Raw genomic sequence first — 16,409 nt, 5'->3', positions numbered from 1 at the left:
ACTTGGAACTTGGCAGATAGGTTCCTTATAGAGCGTAAACATCCGCTAAGAACAGATTTTACGAAACGGGGTAAAACGGGGGTTGGAAGTTTGTATGAAAGTCCTATGTTTTTGAAGTAAGGGACTTGAAATATAAAATTTATGCTCTATAGATGGTGAGAAGGTGTCTAAATAATGTATATTTAGAAATCAACTCCCTTTTGGGGTTAAAACGGGGGATGATAGTTTGAGTCATTCATCATGAAATCTCCGAAACTATAACACCTGCAAGCTTGAAATTTGGCAGATAGGCTCCATATAGGGTGTAAACAGCCGCTAAGAATGGATTTTACAAATCTCGACCCCTAAGGGGATAAAACGGGGGTTGGAAGTTTATATGAAAGTCCTATGTTTTTGAGTAAGAGACTTGAAATTTAAAATATATGCTCTATAGATGGTGAGGAGGTGTCCAAATAATGTATCGTAATCTATATATATAAAAGAGGTCACTGACTCACTCATCAGGAGAACTCAAAAACCGCTGGGACCATCCAGTGGTTTTTAATCCATCCAGGATGGACAAAGATGAAATTAGGTAGGTAGGTAGATTATAGTAAGTAGACGTCCGCTAAGAACGGATTTTGCGATATTCCACCGCTAAGAGGGTTTAATTGGGGATTATAGTTTGTACGAAACATAAACAGCAGCTATAAGTTCGCCTGATAGGTTATTTATACTACAGCCTGAAAATAAAGCTAAAAATGTGGTGTATAGAGAGGTTTTATAAAAAAATAACTATTAAATTATACTAAATTGTGCCTTTTAAAAAGTTACTCAGTGTGATAAGCATTTCAAGTGACTGAAATAAAAAAAAGTTTGCGTTAAACATCTTAATAGTAATGCCTATCTTCATAACCACGCGAACGTAGTCGCGGGCAACAGTTAGTGTATTATAAAACAAAGTCCCCAAAAGCGTATGTGGTCGATTCCCTCAAAATCTACTGAACGGATTTTCATGCGGTTTCACCAATGGAGAGAGTGCTTCAAGAGGAAGGTTTACGGAATGACTAAGCTGATTTTGATGAAAGTTTCACTGGAAGTTTGCTGGTAAAACTTTGTGAAACACTGATTTCAACGCGGGCGAAGCCGCGGGCACAGCTAGTATATATATATATATATATATATCATCATCATCATCATCATTACAGCCTCTACAGTTAGGTTTAGGCTGTAATGATATATATATGTACCTGCCACCTTATAAAATTTTTTGGAATTTCTTTTGTCTACAATAAAATTGTTACGCGCGATGTTATAATGAGATTTTACGATATCGATGTGAATATTATACCATCATGTGAAATTGCTTAAATTGAGTGTTTTGTTGTCTGCGCTATAACAGTAGTAATTATAAGTCAAGTATTGGAAACATAAGTAGAATGTTACAACATTAGTGTAGATAAAATATATTTTGTAACTATATTATAGTGTTATAAAAATGCATAGGTGATGTTTCAATTTATCTTGGCACTCATTTCTTTGTTTACTTTTTAGCTTTATGTATATATCTACAGAAACGTACCTTGCTGAATATGTAGCTTTTTTTTTGTTTTTCCAATTAATATGAAATAGTAAATAAGTGTATACTCATAATATGATAGGAAAGTTTCTTTGACATGCTGCGGCATCACTAATCATTATATCACATACATTTAAGCTTTTACATATTTGCACACAGTGGCGTGGCACGTGTGTTTAAACTCTCTAAAATAATAATTATTATTATAATATTAACATAATACATCATTTTCCTTGTAAATGTAGTAATGATGATACTAAAAAACATACTTATACTAATATTATAAAGCTGAAGAGTTTGTTTGTTTGTTGAACGAGCTAATCGCAGGAACCTTTAATTTATTCGATCTAAAAAGTGTATTTGTAATGGATCGTCCATTTACTGAGGACGGCTACAGGCTATATAATGTTTTACACCTTTTTTCCTCGAATTAAGTATCTAATTTTTTCAAGCTTTATGTGGGACAGTAAAAATGTAAACATTGTAACCATGGCTATCGTTAGTGAGAATATGTTTATTGCTGTCTATGATTACATCGTTCATTCAGAGAATAGGGGTGAGTTTGATCGCGTGATCGTCGATTTGGCCTTGAACTGTATGTTTGTATCGGCTTAAACCTAGTGCACACTGTCAATTCTGCCCATAAACTCGACATGCGAAAATATACTATACAATACAAATATTCAATTATTGTAACAGCTAAACACAGAAACAAGAAAGAATATAATAATGACCAAATAAACAAATATACAAAGATGGATTCATCATTAAAAGAGCGTTCTTTTCCAGACAAACTTGGGTACTATGTATATTATGTGTATTATTAAAAGTTTAAGTTGAAATAACTGGTTTCTATCCTCAAGTGGTATTTTTAATATCCAATCTAATCTCGGTTTAAGGTAGTTAATTTAACGCATTGCTTTAGATAGCTGTAGGCTAATAGTGGTTATAATATTTGAAATAAATGCACAAATTACGCATAGACTCGGGGCGGGAATCGAACACTACCCCAAGAGAAAGTCCTTTATATCTACATTAAAAACCCTAACGTGGCTCGTATGATATTTTTGGCAACTAAATGACTATGTGAAACTACCATATAATACTTTCCATACACTAGAATGTATAAATACTTAGTATTAACTGATATCGTTTTGCAGAATGCTTATCTCAAAGCAACTGATTATTTTTTTTTGGAATAACATTTGTAATTGTGATAAGTATGTATCTCTACATTACATATTATACAATATTTTTTTTCCTACACTTACACTTGAAGCAAAAAAAAAGTATTTTGTGCAGAAAAACAAACTGATTTTGATATACAGTTTGTTTTACGGTTTAAAGAAACTTAAATGTCAAGGTCGTTCTGGGTGACGCTAAGTTTTTCGCAGGATCAAAGGTCAAAAGAACAAAACAGAAAATTAGAAAGGTATTGAGCCTATATTTCGTTTAAACAAAGCTCACTTATCTCTCTTTTAAAACTTTGTGATTGTGCTTTCGTACTTAACGTAACTTGCGTAATTCTTTTCATTAGAAAAATGTTTATTTTCTAAAAATCTCATGGAATATAAAAGATCTTACTATGCAACCAATGATCAAAACATTTTTGCAAGTATCTAAATAAACATCGCATAAAAGGGTAAATAAACCATAAAACGTATATAACGTAATATAGTAAAGTATTCAATGTAATTTAGCATAAATTTTCTTTTGGTTGTTATATTTTATTTCTAGAAAATTTCCTAATTAACTATCGATAAAAAGAGTTACTGTTAAGACGGTTTGTTTGTTTTGCATGCATTTTGCATATGAGAAAAGGGCTTTGTTGATTTTATTAAAATTTTGAAATCCCATTTTTTGCTTGTGTCGATATTCAGGATTTCCTCTTTTTTTTAACCGACTTCAATATATATATATATACACTAGCTGACCCCGCAAACGTTGTTTTGCCATATATATTATTAACCCCCTTAATCCCCCCCTTATAACTTAGGGGTATGAAAAATAGATGTTGGCCGATTCTCAGACCTACCCGATATCCGATCCGCATAACTTCCACATAACTACTGGGTGTACCCAATTTGATGATTTTTAATTTATAATCGAAAGCCGATGTTTATCATGTGGTCACTTTTAAATTTCATCGAGATCTGATTACAACTTTTGGAGTAATCTTTGATAATGCGTATTTACTTGACTACCTACATTGTATTACTTGTCGATGTAATTGAAGTCGGTTTTTTTTTCGTTTGCCAGTAAACACAATTATTGCTGTATTATTTACGTCAATCATGACGAGTATAAAATTGATGCTTATAATTGTTTGTTCGAACTGTTTTCCTGAAACTATAATTGTGTCAAAATTGTATATTTAAAATAAATGAGGAAATAAGTACTTGAAGGAAAGTTTGTTATCAATTTTATATATCGATATAATTTCCGTAGTTCTCGGTATTAAGAATGTTGTACGTGCGTAACATCACATGTATAGGTATCATGTGTGACCTAGTCAGACAGCGTGGTACCACCTTGCTAGCTATTACTGTAAACATTACTTAACCTCGTCTTAATAAGCATTTTTAATTTATATTTATACAATTATAATTTTATAAAAATGAAATCCCTAACTAATAAAATCTTAAAAAGTACAGAAATGTTCGTGTCAAATGGAAATTGATTATTTCGGAATGTATGGCCTTTCTTATGTATTAGAGTTAGGACAGTATCAGTGTAAAAGCTCTTGCTAGTTTAAAAGCCTAAAATTTTTTTATATACATTACGTAATAAAGTTTGATAAAAAAATTGTGTGGACAATTAGAATTGGGATTCAACGGAAATTCGAACAGTTTTCCTGCCATTCCAGGCAATTAGATAAGGGGCTTAGATAAAAATTCTGTGGTGTCAAGGAAAAAGATAATAATTAAAAAAAAAAATTGAAAAATGAGAGTTTTGTACCTATTGGTTCACAATAAGTCCTGTTGGTGAGTAAGGTGACCAGAGCTCTTGGGGATTGGGTCGGCAACGCGCTTGCGATGCTTCTGGTGTTGCAGGTGTCTATAAGCTAAGGTAATCTCTTACCATCAGGTGAGCCGTACGCTTGTTTGCCGACTTAGTGATATAAAAAAAAATAAGTCATTAATATCAGTCAGTCAGTTCAGCCTATTGCAGTCCACTGCTGGACATACGCCTCCACAAGTTCGCGCCAGACATCCCGGTTTTCCGCAATTTTTTTTTGAGCGTGGGGAAAATGCTCATGTACAGGTGTACATGAGGATCCCCCTATCCGTCACCCGGAGGACGCGCCCAATAGAAGTCCAGCAACTCCTCCCCTTGGGGCCTAAGCCCAAGACCTAAGTCTGGGCCTACGCTCCAAGGGCCTGGGGTTTTCCGCAATCCTCATCCAGCCTACACCGGCAATCGCTTATCGGCAATTACGTAGATCGTCGGTCCAACGGGCCGGAGTACGTCCCACGCTGCGTTTGCCGAGACGCGGTCTCCACTCCGTGACTCGTCTGCTCCAACGGTCATCGGTCCTGCGACACAGATGACCAGCCCACTGCCACTTCAACTTGCTAATTCTGTGGGCTATGTCGGTAACTTTCGTTCTCTCGCGGATAGTCTCATTTTTAACCCTATCTTTGGGAGAAACCCCAAACATAGCCCGTTCCATTGCACGTTGAGCGGCTTTTAATCTGTGGACCAGTCCCTTCGTCAGTGTTCACGTCTCGGCTCCGTATGTTAACACAGTCATTAATATAATTATAGAATATTTATTAAATTACAAATTTCTAACCATAGATTGAAGAAAGAAATCAAAAAGAAAGAATCTGTGTTTCTAACAAATCACATGAGTTGTTTTATTATTAATTGCCCATTGTGAAAAGTTCAAATATATAGGTATATACTTCTCCTTTTTTTAACACCACAGAATTATTCGTAAATGTTTAGTTTTTAGTTTCGCATCGTAAATTTTTATGGGTGTGTACCTACTGTAAATAAAAAAATGAAGTTACGAAATCTTCATTAAAAGAAAGGATGATTAAAAAAAAAGAATAAAAAATAATATCGTTATTTTTTATACATATTATTTTTTATACATATCAGTACCTATATAATTATATATTAATACGCTAAGGTTAAGATGTTTGCCTCTCTTTTTTAGAAAAAACCTCGCAATTACTCCCCATAAATTATATAATATCATTTTATAGATAAATGCTTACTCTACCGGCATCAACAACTAAAAAGTTATTATTGTATTTGTTTTTGGGAATTAAGTAATTATTAAAATTATACACATAGATATTCATTGAGACACAATACAGAAATGCTGCCTCTGACGGCTTTAATTTTGAAACAACGTTAACATGATTGAGGGTCGGTAAATTTTTTGTTAAATTAGTGCGAATTATTCGCACGGGTATAGCTAGTTTATATGTATTTGAGTGTTAGGTTTGTTGTTTTTTTTCTTTTTTTTAATTACACGGTCGTGTGTTCGTAAGCTAAATAATTGAATGCTTGTGTCATACTTAAATATATAGGTAACAGTCGTCTAAGATAGCTACATATTAATACATAAATAAATACATAGATCAAACCCAGACTCGAGGCGGGAATCGAATCCACAACCCCTGGACCAGAAAGCACGGGTCATTGTAAACTGCGCCAACGGGCTGGTCGAAATATTAAATTGAGTTGTTACTACTTTTTTTAATAATTTCTAAATATTTGCCATTTATTTCGAAGAAGTGATATAGTGAAAGTTAATTAAAAACGCAAAAGCGGTACAAAATTAACGGTGACCTAAAAAAAGTTGAATCTCAATAAAACAAATTTTATTTAATTTTAATACGGATTAACAATGTTTTTTTTTTTTTTTAACTTATAAAAATACCAGCTACTTTTTAATTTCCACAGTTTTGTTTTAAAATACGGTTATATATTTTTTGTGAGCTGAGTAATATTTTCTGTATGCCGAACTTGCCATCTGGAATGAAATAAACTCTCCTTTCAAAATATAAGATTGTTTTTTCATAAAAATATTTACTTCACGTTCGTTTCATGAAAAAAGTATTTTGTTACTGAATCACTGAAAGTAACTACGACTATAGAGGCAAAAAGTATTTGGCTCGGTAGACGAATATTTAGAATTCTTGTCGCATACGACATTTCCGAATCTAAATGTTGTTTGCGCGTGCGCGGTACGGTCGCCCGATCGTACAAAACCAGCCGCGACCGCGCGAACTGACTCAGTATGATATTAAACATTCTAGGTACTCGAACGTATTTGATAGGAACATACGTATGAGTCATACTGTTATCAACTTGTGAATTACACGCCGCTCCTAATTTAAAGACTTACGTTATATTTTTTAACCCCTTAGAGGGTAGTTGTTTTGGGAATTGTTGTGAAAGCAGTCTTCATGTCGCAGTTGGTACCGTACCACCTAAGTAGCGAGCAGGACGATAGCCTTATGTTCGCAACCATGTTCGATTACCAGATAGAGGATTACAACAAGCCAAAGGTGAGTGATTTATCGTTATCACGTCGACGTGTTTTTCAAGGGTATTGTCATTGAACTGTTACGTGAAAAGTTATAAACGACTTACTATTTTTTTTTCCTCAATCGTATTTGGTTCCTAGTTTGTTAAACTTTTAGCCCAAGTTTTAGCTAAATAAACATTATTTTATAATTTAAATTGATTTTGATTTCCTATTCAATTTTTTAAATAATAATAATAATAAATATCTTATATCCAATATTTTATCAATTATCCAATTAATGACTAGCCCGTTGGCGCAGTTTGTAGTACCCTGCTTTCTGCTCGGGAGGTTGTTGGTTTGATTCCCATCCTGAGTCTGGGTGTAATATATATTTTTATTTATATATGTATTATTTATATGTATGTTTATCGAAAAAAAATTACCTATACCAGTCGGCTGTTACCCATAAAACACTTACTTTAGGAAAAGACGACCATGTGTGTCTGCTACAGTTAATTGTCATTAATTTATTTAATTAATTTGAAAATCAGAAGTAAAATTTTAGAGTTGTACATGGAGTACTTTAGTTTTAAAAATATTTTATTTAAAATGTCATTAGTACAATTATCAATTATTTATTATTATGTATGAATTTTCACAAAACAGGTACTTTTACATAATTGCGAATATTTCATTAGCATGACTAGAGGTTTAAAAAGTATTGCGTCATTAAAAACTGATATTTGATTGGATATATTTTTCAATCTAACTTTTACAAAAACCAATTCTAGTAGATGTTCAAATCAAAACTAATTACCTACAATACTTTTACAAGTAATATGATAAACAAATATAGTTGTTGTGTTATGTATTATTGTATTTTCTGCAATTTTATTGATAACGACAAAAAGTTCAGCCTGTTTACGACAGATGGCGCGCAATGAACAAGAAAAAGTATTGTATTGTAAATATATACGTATAAATTATGTCGTAGACAGCACGTATAATTTCAATTGCGTATTAGGTCTCTAATTGCTGTATTTTTCAAGTAAAACTTCTTTACGTACGCTTGGCTTGGGGAGTAAGCTGGTGAATGCGTGACGGTGACGACTGACGTGAGCGTTACGAAAAGTGATCGGACGAGACGAACGGAAGTTGAGAGGGAGATAGATATAAGTTAGTGGAGATAGAAAGAGAGTTCGTTTCGTAAGTTTTACTTCAGTCGTGTGGTCTAAATATTAATCTTTAGTACTAACTAAAAAGTAAATTATTTTTTTTATTTTCTATACATATTTTGTTATAAATACGTGTTTGTGTAAATAGGTACTTTATTAAAAAAATCACGTTACGAAATTCTGAAAATCCCCACATAATGTTGTATCACCTAAAATTGAACGTATTTCAATGTTATTTTGAATAATCCACAAAAACTAGAAACGTAACAGTTCGTGCCAGCATATGACGTCATCCGATGACGTCACGATCCCCACACGGCCACCGACTATTGAGAGATTCTAAGAAACAGCGACCGCGCTACTTAAATTAATTTATTGCAATCCTTGTACAATTCTTACGACAGTTTTCTACTTAATTTCGATTTTGAGGGTTTTTACGCTTTTTACGTATATCTCTTACATGTGGTAGTAAGTAATACGTTTCCTTATTTATTTGGTTTAGATTTCGAGTTTTATGTGTTATAATAGGGAATCAATAAGAATATTTCCTTTGTTGCGTCATTTTCTTTTTGTCTATGTTGCCTTGATTTTCTTCAGTATTTTTATAAAGTTTCTATGTACATAAATTATAATGTTCGTATTTTTATCGGTATATTAATTATTACTAATTATTTGATACAGTTTTACCATGTCATTCAACTAAAATTTATGTTAAAATTTCTTTATACTACTGCAGCATTCCATTTACATTATTTTTTTTAAATGTTAACCGAACTTTTTAGGAAACGTAGCTAACCACACACTTGTTTACTTTCCGAACACGTTTTATAGGTACCAATAATGTATGAATGAAATCCTTGGGTTTTCCCAATGTGGTGCGTACAATTTAATCTATCGTTTAAAGCGTTTTATTTTATTTTAATTTAAAATTAATTACTCATATTTTTTTTTATTTCGCAATATTGGCTGCATTGACTGTTCTAGAAGCTGATTATTTAAGATCTGATAAACGAGTCTATCAATTGCGCAAGAATACAACCGGACTTGTCGGCGGGCGGGCCGCGCCGGTAGCGATGGTAACCTTTGCGAAGCGAAAACTTTAAGTCCGGCTGACTTGACCTACATCGCTCTTGTGAAATTTCTCCTGCACTGTATTGCTTCCAAGAACGCACGTCCGCTTGGGAATCCCACCGCGCAATGCTCACGCGCTCTTGGTTTCGGTTTACGCGCGAATCATTGTTTTCGTAAAACCACTATAATATCAGCCCCGATTTAATTAATTACTACTTATAAATGTTATACAGTCCGCTTTTTACTATCCAGCAATTGATAGTCATAAATTAATTAGTGACCTGATTAGGATATCATTGGTCTAACCGTTTGAATCGAGCAGATGGGTCCGCTTGACCGACACCTATTAAACGGCTGCAGCACTAAAGGCCGGATGTGGACAATTTATTCTAATTGTAGTTGACTTAGAATCGGCCATAGGGAAAAACAGTATCAAGTATTGTCTGCAAATGTTTTCAGGTGGCTGAAATATTTAGTCAAATTCTTTTTTTTCGTCATTCTTAATTTTTAAAGTAAATTTTTAATAAGAAACGGTTTAACCTTGAGAAGCTATGTGTACGAGATGCTGTGCCAACTAAATATTACCATAATTATAATGTAAGTAAATAAACTCGTGTGTGTGAGTTCCTAGAAATCCGTGACTCAACGCCTAGTGTCGCCAAGTCGGAAGTAGCCTACGGAATTTATGACATATTTTTCTGTTCGTAATTGTTATCTTTTCTTTATTGTTGAAGAAAACTTCACTCTTATCTTTTGCAAGATAAATATTTTATTGTTATTTAAATATTAAAAAAAAACTTGAAACATATTTTAAAATATTCTTATCTGTTTTTTGTTACAAGTAAAAAAAACTACTTTTAAGCTTTTTTTTTATAGTCAAATATGGTCAAATATTTATTTTTTAACACGATTAGATTAATTAATAATATATTTTTATATGGATTGCCAACGTGTTTCTTTTTAACACGAATGATGTGTTAAAGAGGATTCTACAATGGTTTTAATTTAAAAAAATTTAATAATAATCAGTTAGTTTTAAAAATGTCTATATATTAAAATTATTGTAAAAGCTACCTGCGATTTTGTTTAAAATCACCCAAAACTTCAGGGGTATCTTTTTAATGTCTAGCGCCTGCATATTTCACAATCATTTTGGAAATGTGCTTAAAATCATTTCTATATGGATTATTATACTATACCAATATTTGTTTCTGCACTGCGAAATGGAAGAGTCGACAGTAAGTGTGATACTAATATGCTTCCTTTATGAGCGGAATCCAGTGTGCCCATATACCGGATGTATCACAAATACAACTGCTAATTGTGAAAGCAGACACAGGCTGAATGAACTTTGAAAAGTCCTAACGAAAACAAGTCCATGTCAAGTGTATCAAACTAACTTATTAAATTTTAGGTATATATTTTTTTCTGAGTTTTTTTTAAAGAAATTCGCGTGAACAACGGCTTTAGAAACAGTAAAATTTTCTATTAAATATCTAATTATGGGCTATTAAAATTCAAGTATATAAATATTCAAGCAATATACCATGCTATAAAGTCAGTCTTTATAATATGAGTCTTTCGGGCGGACCAGGCGCGTTACATTGGCAATAAATTTAGCCTTCCACGTGCGAATAGTGTCTATTTATTCTATCATTATATAGTATCAAAAGTATGTAGATAAAGAAAAAATTACGATAAATAAAATTGATCCAAATTAATGATATAGGCAAGTAATTTCAAATTAAAATAAGCATAAAATGTTAATTATGTTATGGGCTGTCATAAAATATTTGAAGTCTGTGATTGTATATACCTAATATAGAAATGATCGCTGTCTGTTGAGACTGCTATATTAAGGATCTATAAAAAAAGACAATATTTCACGATGCGTAAAAAAAAGGCCAAACAATAAACATCGTAACTGTAAAAAAGTGAAAAGAATAAAAAGGTCGCAAAATGTTGCTACAAAGTGGTAGCGATAATAAAGGTAAAGTGGCCATTTAAAGACAAAACAGTAAAGGTCCGGATTGACTTCTTTATTACCCCCGTCGAAGATAACTTGACCAATGTTATCCACTTCGGTCCATTACGTAAAGTGTTGTCCATTGTCTGCCGCTCAGATTTCTCTACTTTCTTTAGAAGTTAACTGTCACAATAGCCCTTACAAATTTTAAGTGAAATTATGTTGAGCGCTAAAAGCTATTTTTCTATACTTACTAATTTCACAGCACTTTACTAAATATTTTTTTTTTATGTCAAAAGTGCTGTCAAAACATTTTATTGTCCGCTTATCTTTGTACAATTAAAGAAGATTACCCAAAAATACTGGGATAATACTTTTTTTTTTTTTAATTTGCGACCACGTAATTTTAAATTAACTCCAAATATTTATGTGTCTAGGAAAAATATTTTTTAAGAATGCGTAATATTTATATCAACATCCTTTTATGTTAACATGTTTTTCGTGCGTATGTAAGTTATGTGTAGCCTTAACTTACTTCACACACTATACGACATACGAGGCTTCGTCACTGCCAATAACAGGCAGAGTCTCTATGTCACCCCGTCAATGTAACAACAATGTAACGCCACCCACGTCGTCAGACACGTCTCCACATACAAATTAAAATATATAAAATATATTTCAATTTTAGTTTACGCGACATAAGGTTCTTTGCAAGAAAAACACGTAGGGACAAACAAAATTGGGTCAGCAATCGTTTTTTATAATATGTTTTATTATGGTAACGAGGAAATAGTTTTACCTTATTAAAAATTTCTCAGGTTGTAGGTATACGGTGCATCCAGTCATTCTGTTTGCTCTGTCTTTTATTGCAACAATATTGTTCACATAAAACAAATGTTTCAGATAATAGCCTTCCAGAATTTATTATTAATATTATTAAAAACAAGAGATTAAAACCATTTTACATTATAGAAGGTCAATATGTCTTGATTGATGCCCCCGGGTCGTGCCTTTTAGTCACGGTCGCTTCCCAACGGTCAAATAAACACATTTGGAATTTTAAAATAGCCGTACAATACAACCCTCGATCGAGTCTTACCTAAAATAATTATGAGTATCTTTGAATGATGCTTTTAAGCAATTTATCTTTTATCGTTCTCTTTTAATGTTACTTTTAATTCTTAATCTTCTTATTTGCATTAAATAAAAGAATACTAATTTTTCTTCAATTTCTCACTTCTCAGTAATGTTTTTAAATATTTTTAAATTACGAAGATTTTTGTTAGTTCTACCGCATTGTAGCGGTAGCAGTTCCAGCGGACGAACTGGGTGCCGAATGACTCATTATACAGGCACGCATGGTATTTATCGGACTTATAAAACATGCTGGGAACAATTTCGTTATTAAAGATTCGGTCAACCGTATTAACAATTTTATAAGTTAATGTTTTATAGACAAAGGCTTTTTACGTAGCATTTGCGAACTTGATTTTCTTTGTTGCACAAAGCAATAACAATTACGTCACAATAATAAGCATGGAACTGATATTTACAACAGCTGCTAAGTCCTTGTTCCGATTATGGTCATGAATCGTGCTTACAGCTCTACAGATTACTGACATTTTCCACGTTTCCGCCTTGACTGCCTTATTAAAGGATGTCATACTAACTTAGTGTGCACGTGCATTTAATTGTTATGACATGTATTTTTAACTGTATTTATTATAACGTCTCAAGACACGTAAAAATAAGCCTAGTGCGTGCGAAACGAAATTGCAATCTTGGGTACACTTTTCGGTGTCTGTTGTTCATTGATATCGTATATTGTAATGTTTAATGTATAATAAATAATTTAAATAATATGGCTCAGTAATATACATCAATTTTTCAATAACACTACAGTTCGATAACTTGATAACTATTTTGCGTTGTATCAATAACTTACTGCGTAGATTTTCATTCAAATTCGTATTTTGCGCTGTTTCTTTATTGTAATTTTTTACTTAAAGTACACATGAGTACTTGCGTAGTTATCTCTTAATGCTTAACTATATGATTTTTGTTTAATTTACATTTTAATCGGGTTCAGTATCAGTTTGTTATCTATCCTAAATCAGAATCCATCGGGATTTGTATTGAATTATGTTCACTCCCGCCCACAACAAAATTGTGATAGACGGCACAATAAGCGTACTTCCAATACCGACGCCATTATTTAATGAACCCTCGTCAGATGAAAAGGTCAAATTATTTGAAAAGATTAATCTCGTAATTTATGTGGGCCTAATGCGTCTCGCCAGATTTCTGGGCTGACGGACCAAGTTGTATGACATTGGTCTCATGTATCACAAAAAAACCTTATTATAAGTTTTTTGTCCGACTCCTAAAAATCTGTCTTGTATTATATTTTTACTATTTCGATGCGCTCTGATTGGGCCATTGTTGGCATTGGTAGCGCGAGGTGATGTTTACTTAAATCAATCCTTTTATTAAATATTTTCATATTCTTGCAGTGGTACGACAAATTGTCCGTCTCGCATAATTTGCGCGGATGTGCCAGTTGGAAAGTAATGCACTCGTAAAGGTTTACGACTGTGGCTGCGTTTCCATCGTCAATGTTATTTAAATCATTTTTAAGATTCTTCCCTTGCAGTCCCGAATGAGTTTACATCGCGAGTTTTATTAACATACGATAATTTAACTTTACGACATTCCTTTGAATCCATGCGAATATGTTGCTTTAGTACAGTTTAATATATATTTTTTTTGTATCATTATTTAGAAGTAGTCGACGCGAATCGGTCAGCATCAAGGTCGGCGTAATCTGAACACGTTTATAGTATCATAATATTAATAAACAGTTTTAACATCTGAGATGTTATGACTTTTGAATGTGTCTAAATATTTTTAATAATTTAGTGTGGTTTAATAAATAATCGTAAGAAGATTAAAGTACTGGTAACTAATTAAGATTTGTTAATTAAATACGTATAATTTAAAGTATTTAGCCAATGATTTAAGATGGCAAATTAACAATAAAAAATGAAATGATTCTAAGTTAAAACATTGTTTTATAACTTTTATTTGGTTTTTTTTTTCATGAATAGTAAATAAATGTATAATGCTTAAAAAAAAATTAAATTTTTTGATTCGAGTTCAACATCATTGCTCTAAAATTAGATGAAGTTGAGATAGACAATCACACAATTTAAACGACGTTAACAAACATGTAATTGAAACTAGCAACAAAGGTGACTTTTAAGTCATTTGCTATAAGCAATATTGCAACAATAATTTTTACGAAAACAGATTACCTATATAGGTATTTTAGTACATTGACCTTATAGCTTTTTATCCTTATGTATAGTAGATACATATGTAAACTATGGGGGTTAAATTTCAATACAAACACCGTCTGAAGTTTTCACTTGTTTTGTATATATTTTTAGTCATAATCAACCGTAATCAGATTGTTAGTTTTTAAAATTTTTAGTGTAAACATTGAATTTCAACAGTGTTGTGTATAGGTGGCCAATATTTGCTACAGCCCGTGCTCAACATGTCTGCACTAATTTAATTATTCCGTTTATGTAGCGAACGGATCGCATTGCATATTGAATTTCTGTTCGACCGACGCACTTCAGCCCAATTAGGAGGACACTAAAAAGGTTCTACATTTGTCTGCGGCTCATTGTTCTCATCGGTATCTGGGCTGCCGCCATGGTTTCGCAAGCGTCGCGTGTTTCCTCGTCTTTTTAAGGAGTCGAAAGTTGTCGATTTTGCTGCAAGGCGCGGCGGTACGATGCAGTTGTGAAATTGTGCGTAGGTGCAGTGCATATTGCGCGGGGGCCTGTCTGGTCGGAGGTGGCGGGTTCGGCGTTGGCAGCCGAGGGGCGGCCGGTGGTGTTTACGATGCACCGGCGACGGCGCCGAGTGGGGCGTAGGCGTCGCCGGGGGGCGTCGCGCCAGGCTTATCAGACGGTGGCGGGGCCGGCGCGCGAGCCTCACTCCACGTTCTACCGCTGACCGCGCGTCTCGTGTCATGCACGTTCACTGCCACTGGTTTTAGATAACAAAAACCTTTGTCCAGTCGTAGTATAATATTTACACTGCGTTTCTGTGCCGCGTACAGAGGGGTTTTCCGACGCCGATCGACATCTGTCAGTCGATTGTTTCCGTTGCGCGCACGCGTATCGCTCTTGTCTTATCAAGTTACGACAAGTTTGTAAAGAAATACAACGAATCACTGTTTTTGTGTGAAGTGTTTTTGGATTGCATTTGGTGTTAGGAGTATCAGTTTTAGGTAAGTGAATATAATTGCTTGGTAAGCGGTGTCATTAAACTTAGGCGCTGTTTTGTATTGGAAATAAGTTTTAACTACGTTTTCCTTATTACAGCATGTTGCATCATGTGTAGTTTGGCCAGTAGGGTTTTAGGTTTCGTAGATCACTCAAAACGATTGCGTACTTGATACGATGTGTGGTAACAATAATATAAAATGTATCAAAAAAATTCTACGATGTGTTGACAAAAAGCAAGTGGGGCGCTGCGGGCGGCGGGCGCGCATGTGACGCCGCGACGCTGCGCGCGCGCCCCGTGTCATCGTTCGCGGTCAGTTGAACGAACCCTCAGCCGTCGTCAACCTTGCCATAATCGCGATTATTTGCATCACCATTGTATCCACCGCTATAAGCCTCCAATTGTTTTCCTAACAAGATAGATGACCATTAAAACTATATCCACATTCACATTCAGACACTATTCACTATACACAAGTACTAGTGATTATATATGTAATATAAAAACTTCTTTCATTATTTTATGCAAATGTTATTGTTTGTTAAGTTAAACAGTGGCGTTCAAGTACCTAAACTCAATTATCTGTCTATTAAATATGTCAGTAATCCTTCCAACTTAAAGACATAGGTATACAAAATGTTACTTGCACTTACCTATATATACGAGTATATATATATATATATAATATAACATACTTATAAAATTTGTATCTATTTTTAGCAGCGTTTGTCATTGATCGTGAAATATAAACTGAAATATTGTAGGCAAAATTATCAGATCGGTTCAGTTCTTTGGGTTATCGTAAGCCGCGATGTTTGATAACAATTTAACTTCAATAAACAAACTTTC

At 33.5% G+C, this 16,409-nt stretch overlaps 1 protein-coding gene across 2 annotated transcripts in view; it reads left to right on the top strand.

Moving 5' to 3' along the window:
* LOC123662558 (transcription factor kayak) overlaps window positions 1-16,409 on the top strand; it is a 42,947-nt gene that overhangs the window by 5,924 nt on the left and 20,614 nt on the right. The window contains exon 1 of one of the 2 annotated variants that reach the window (XM_045597401.1): window positions 6,791-7,086. The exons of the other annotated variant lie outside the window; for it this stretch is intronic. Coding sequence (XP_045453357.1) covers window positions 6,985-7,086 — 102 coding nt within the window. The 5' untranslated portion in view covers window positions 6,791-6,984. Of the gene's footprint in view, window positions 1-6,790; window positions 7,087-16,409 lie in introns of those variants that run through there. 2 annotated transcript variants of the gene reach the window in all.

Source organism: Melitaea cinxia, chromosome 18 (genome assembly GCF_905220565.1).
Source record: "Melitaea cinxia chromosome 18, ilMelCinx1.1, whole genome shotgun sequence".
NCBI classification, from domain to species: Eukaryota; Metazoa; Arthropoda; class Insecta; order Lepidoptera; family Nymphalidae; genus Melitaea; species Melitaea cinxia.
Note: the sequence above shows the minus strand (reverse complement) of the source record. Positions and strands in the feature narration are given on the sequence as shown.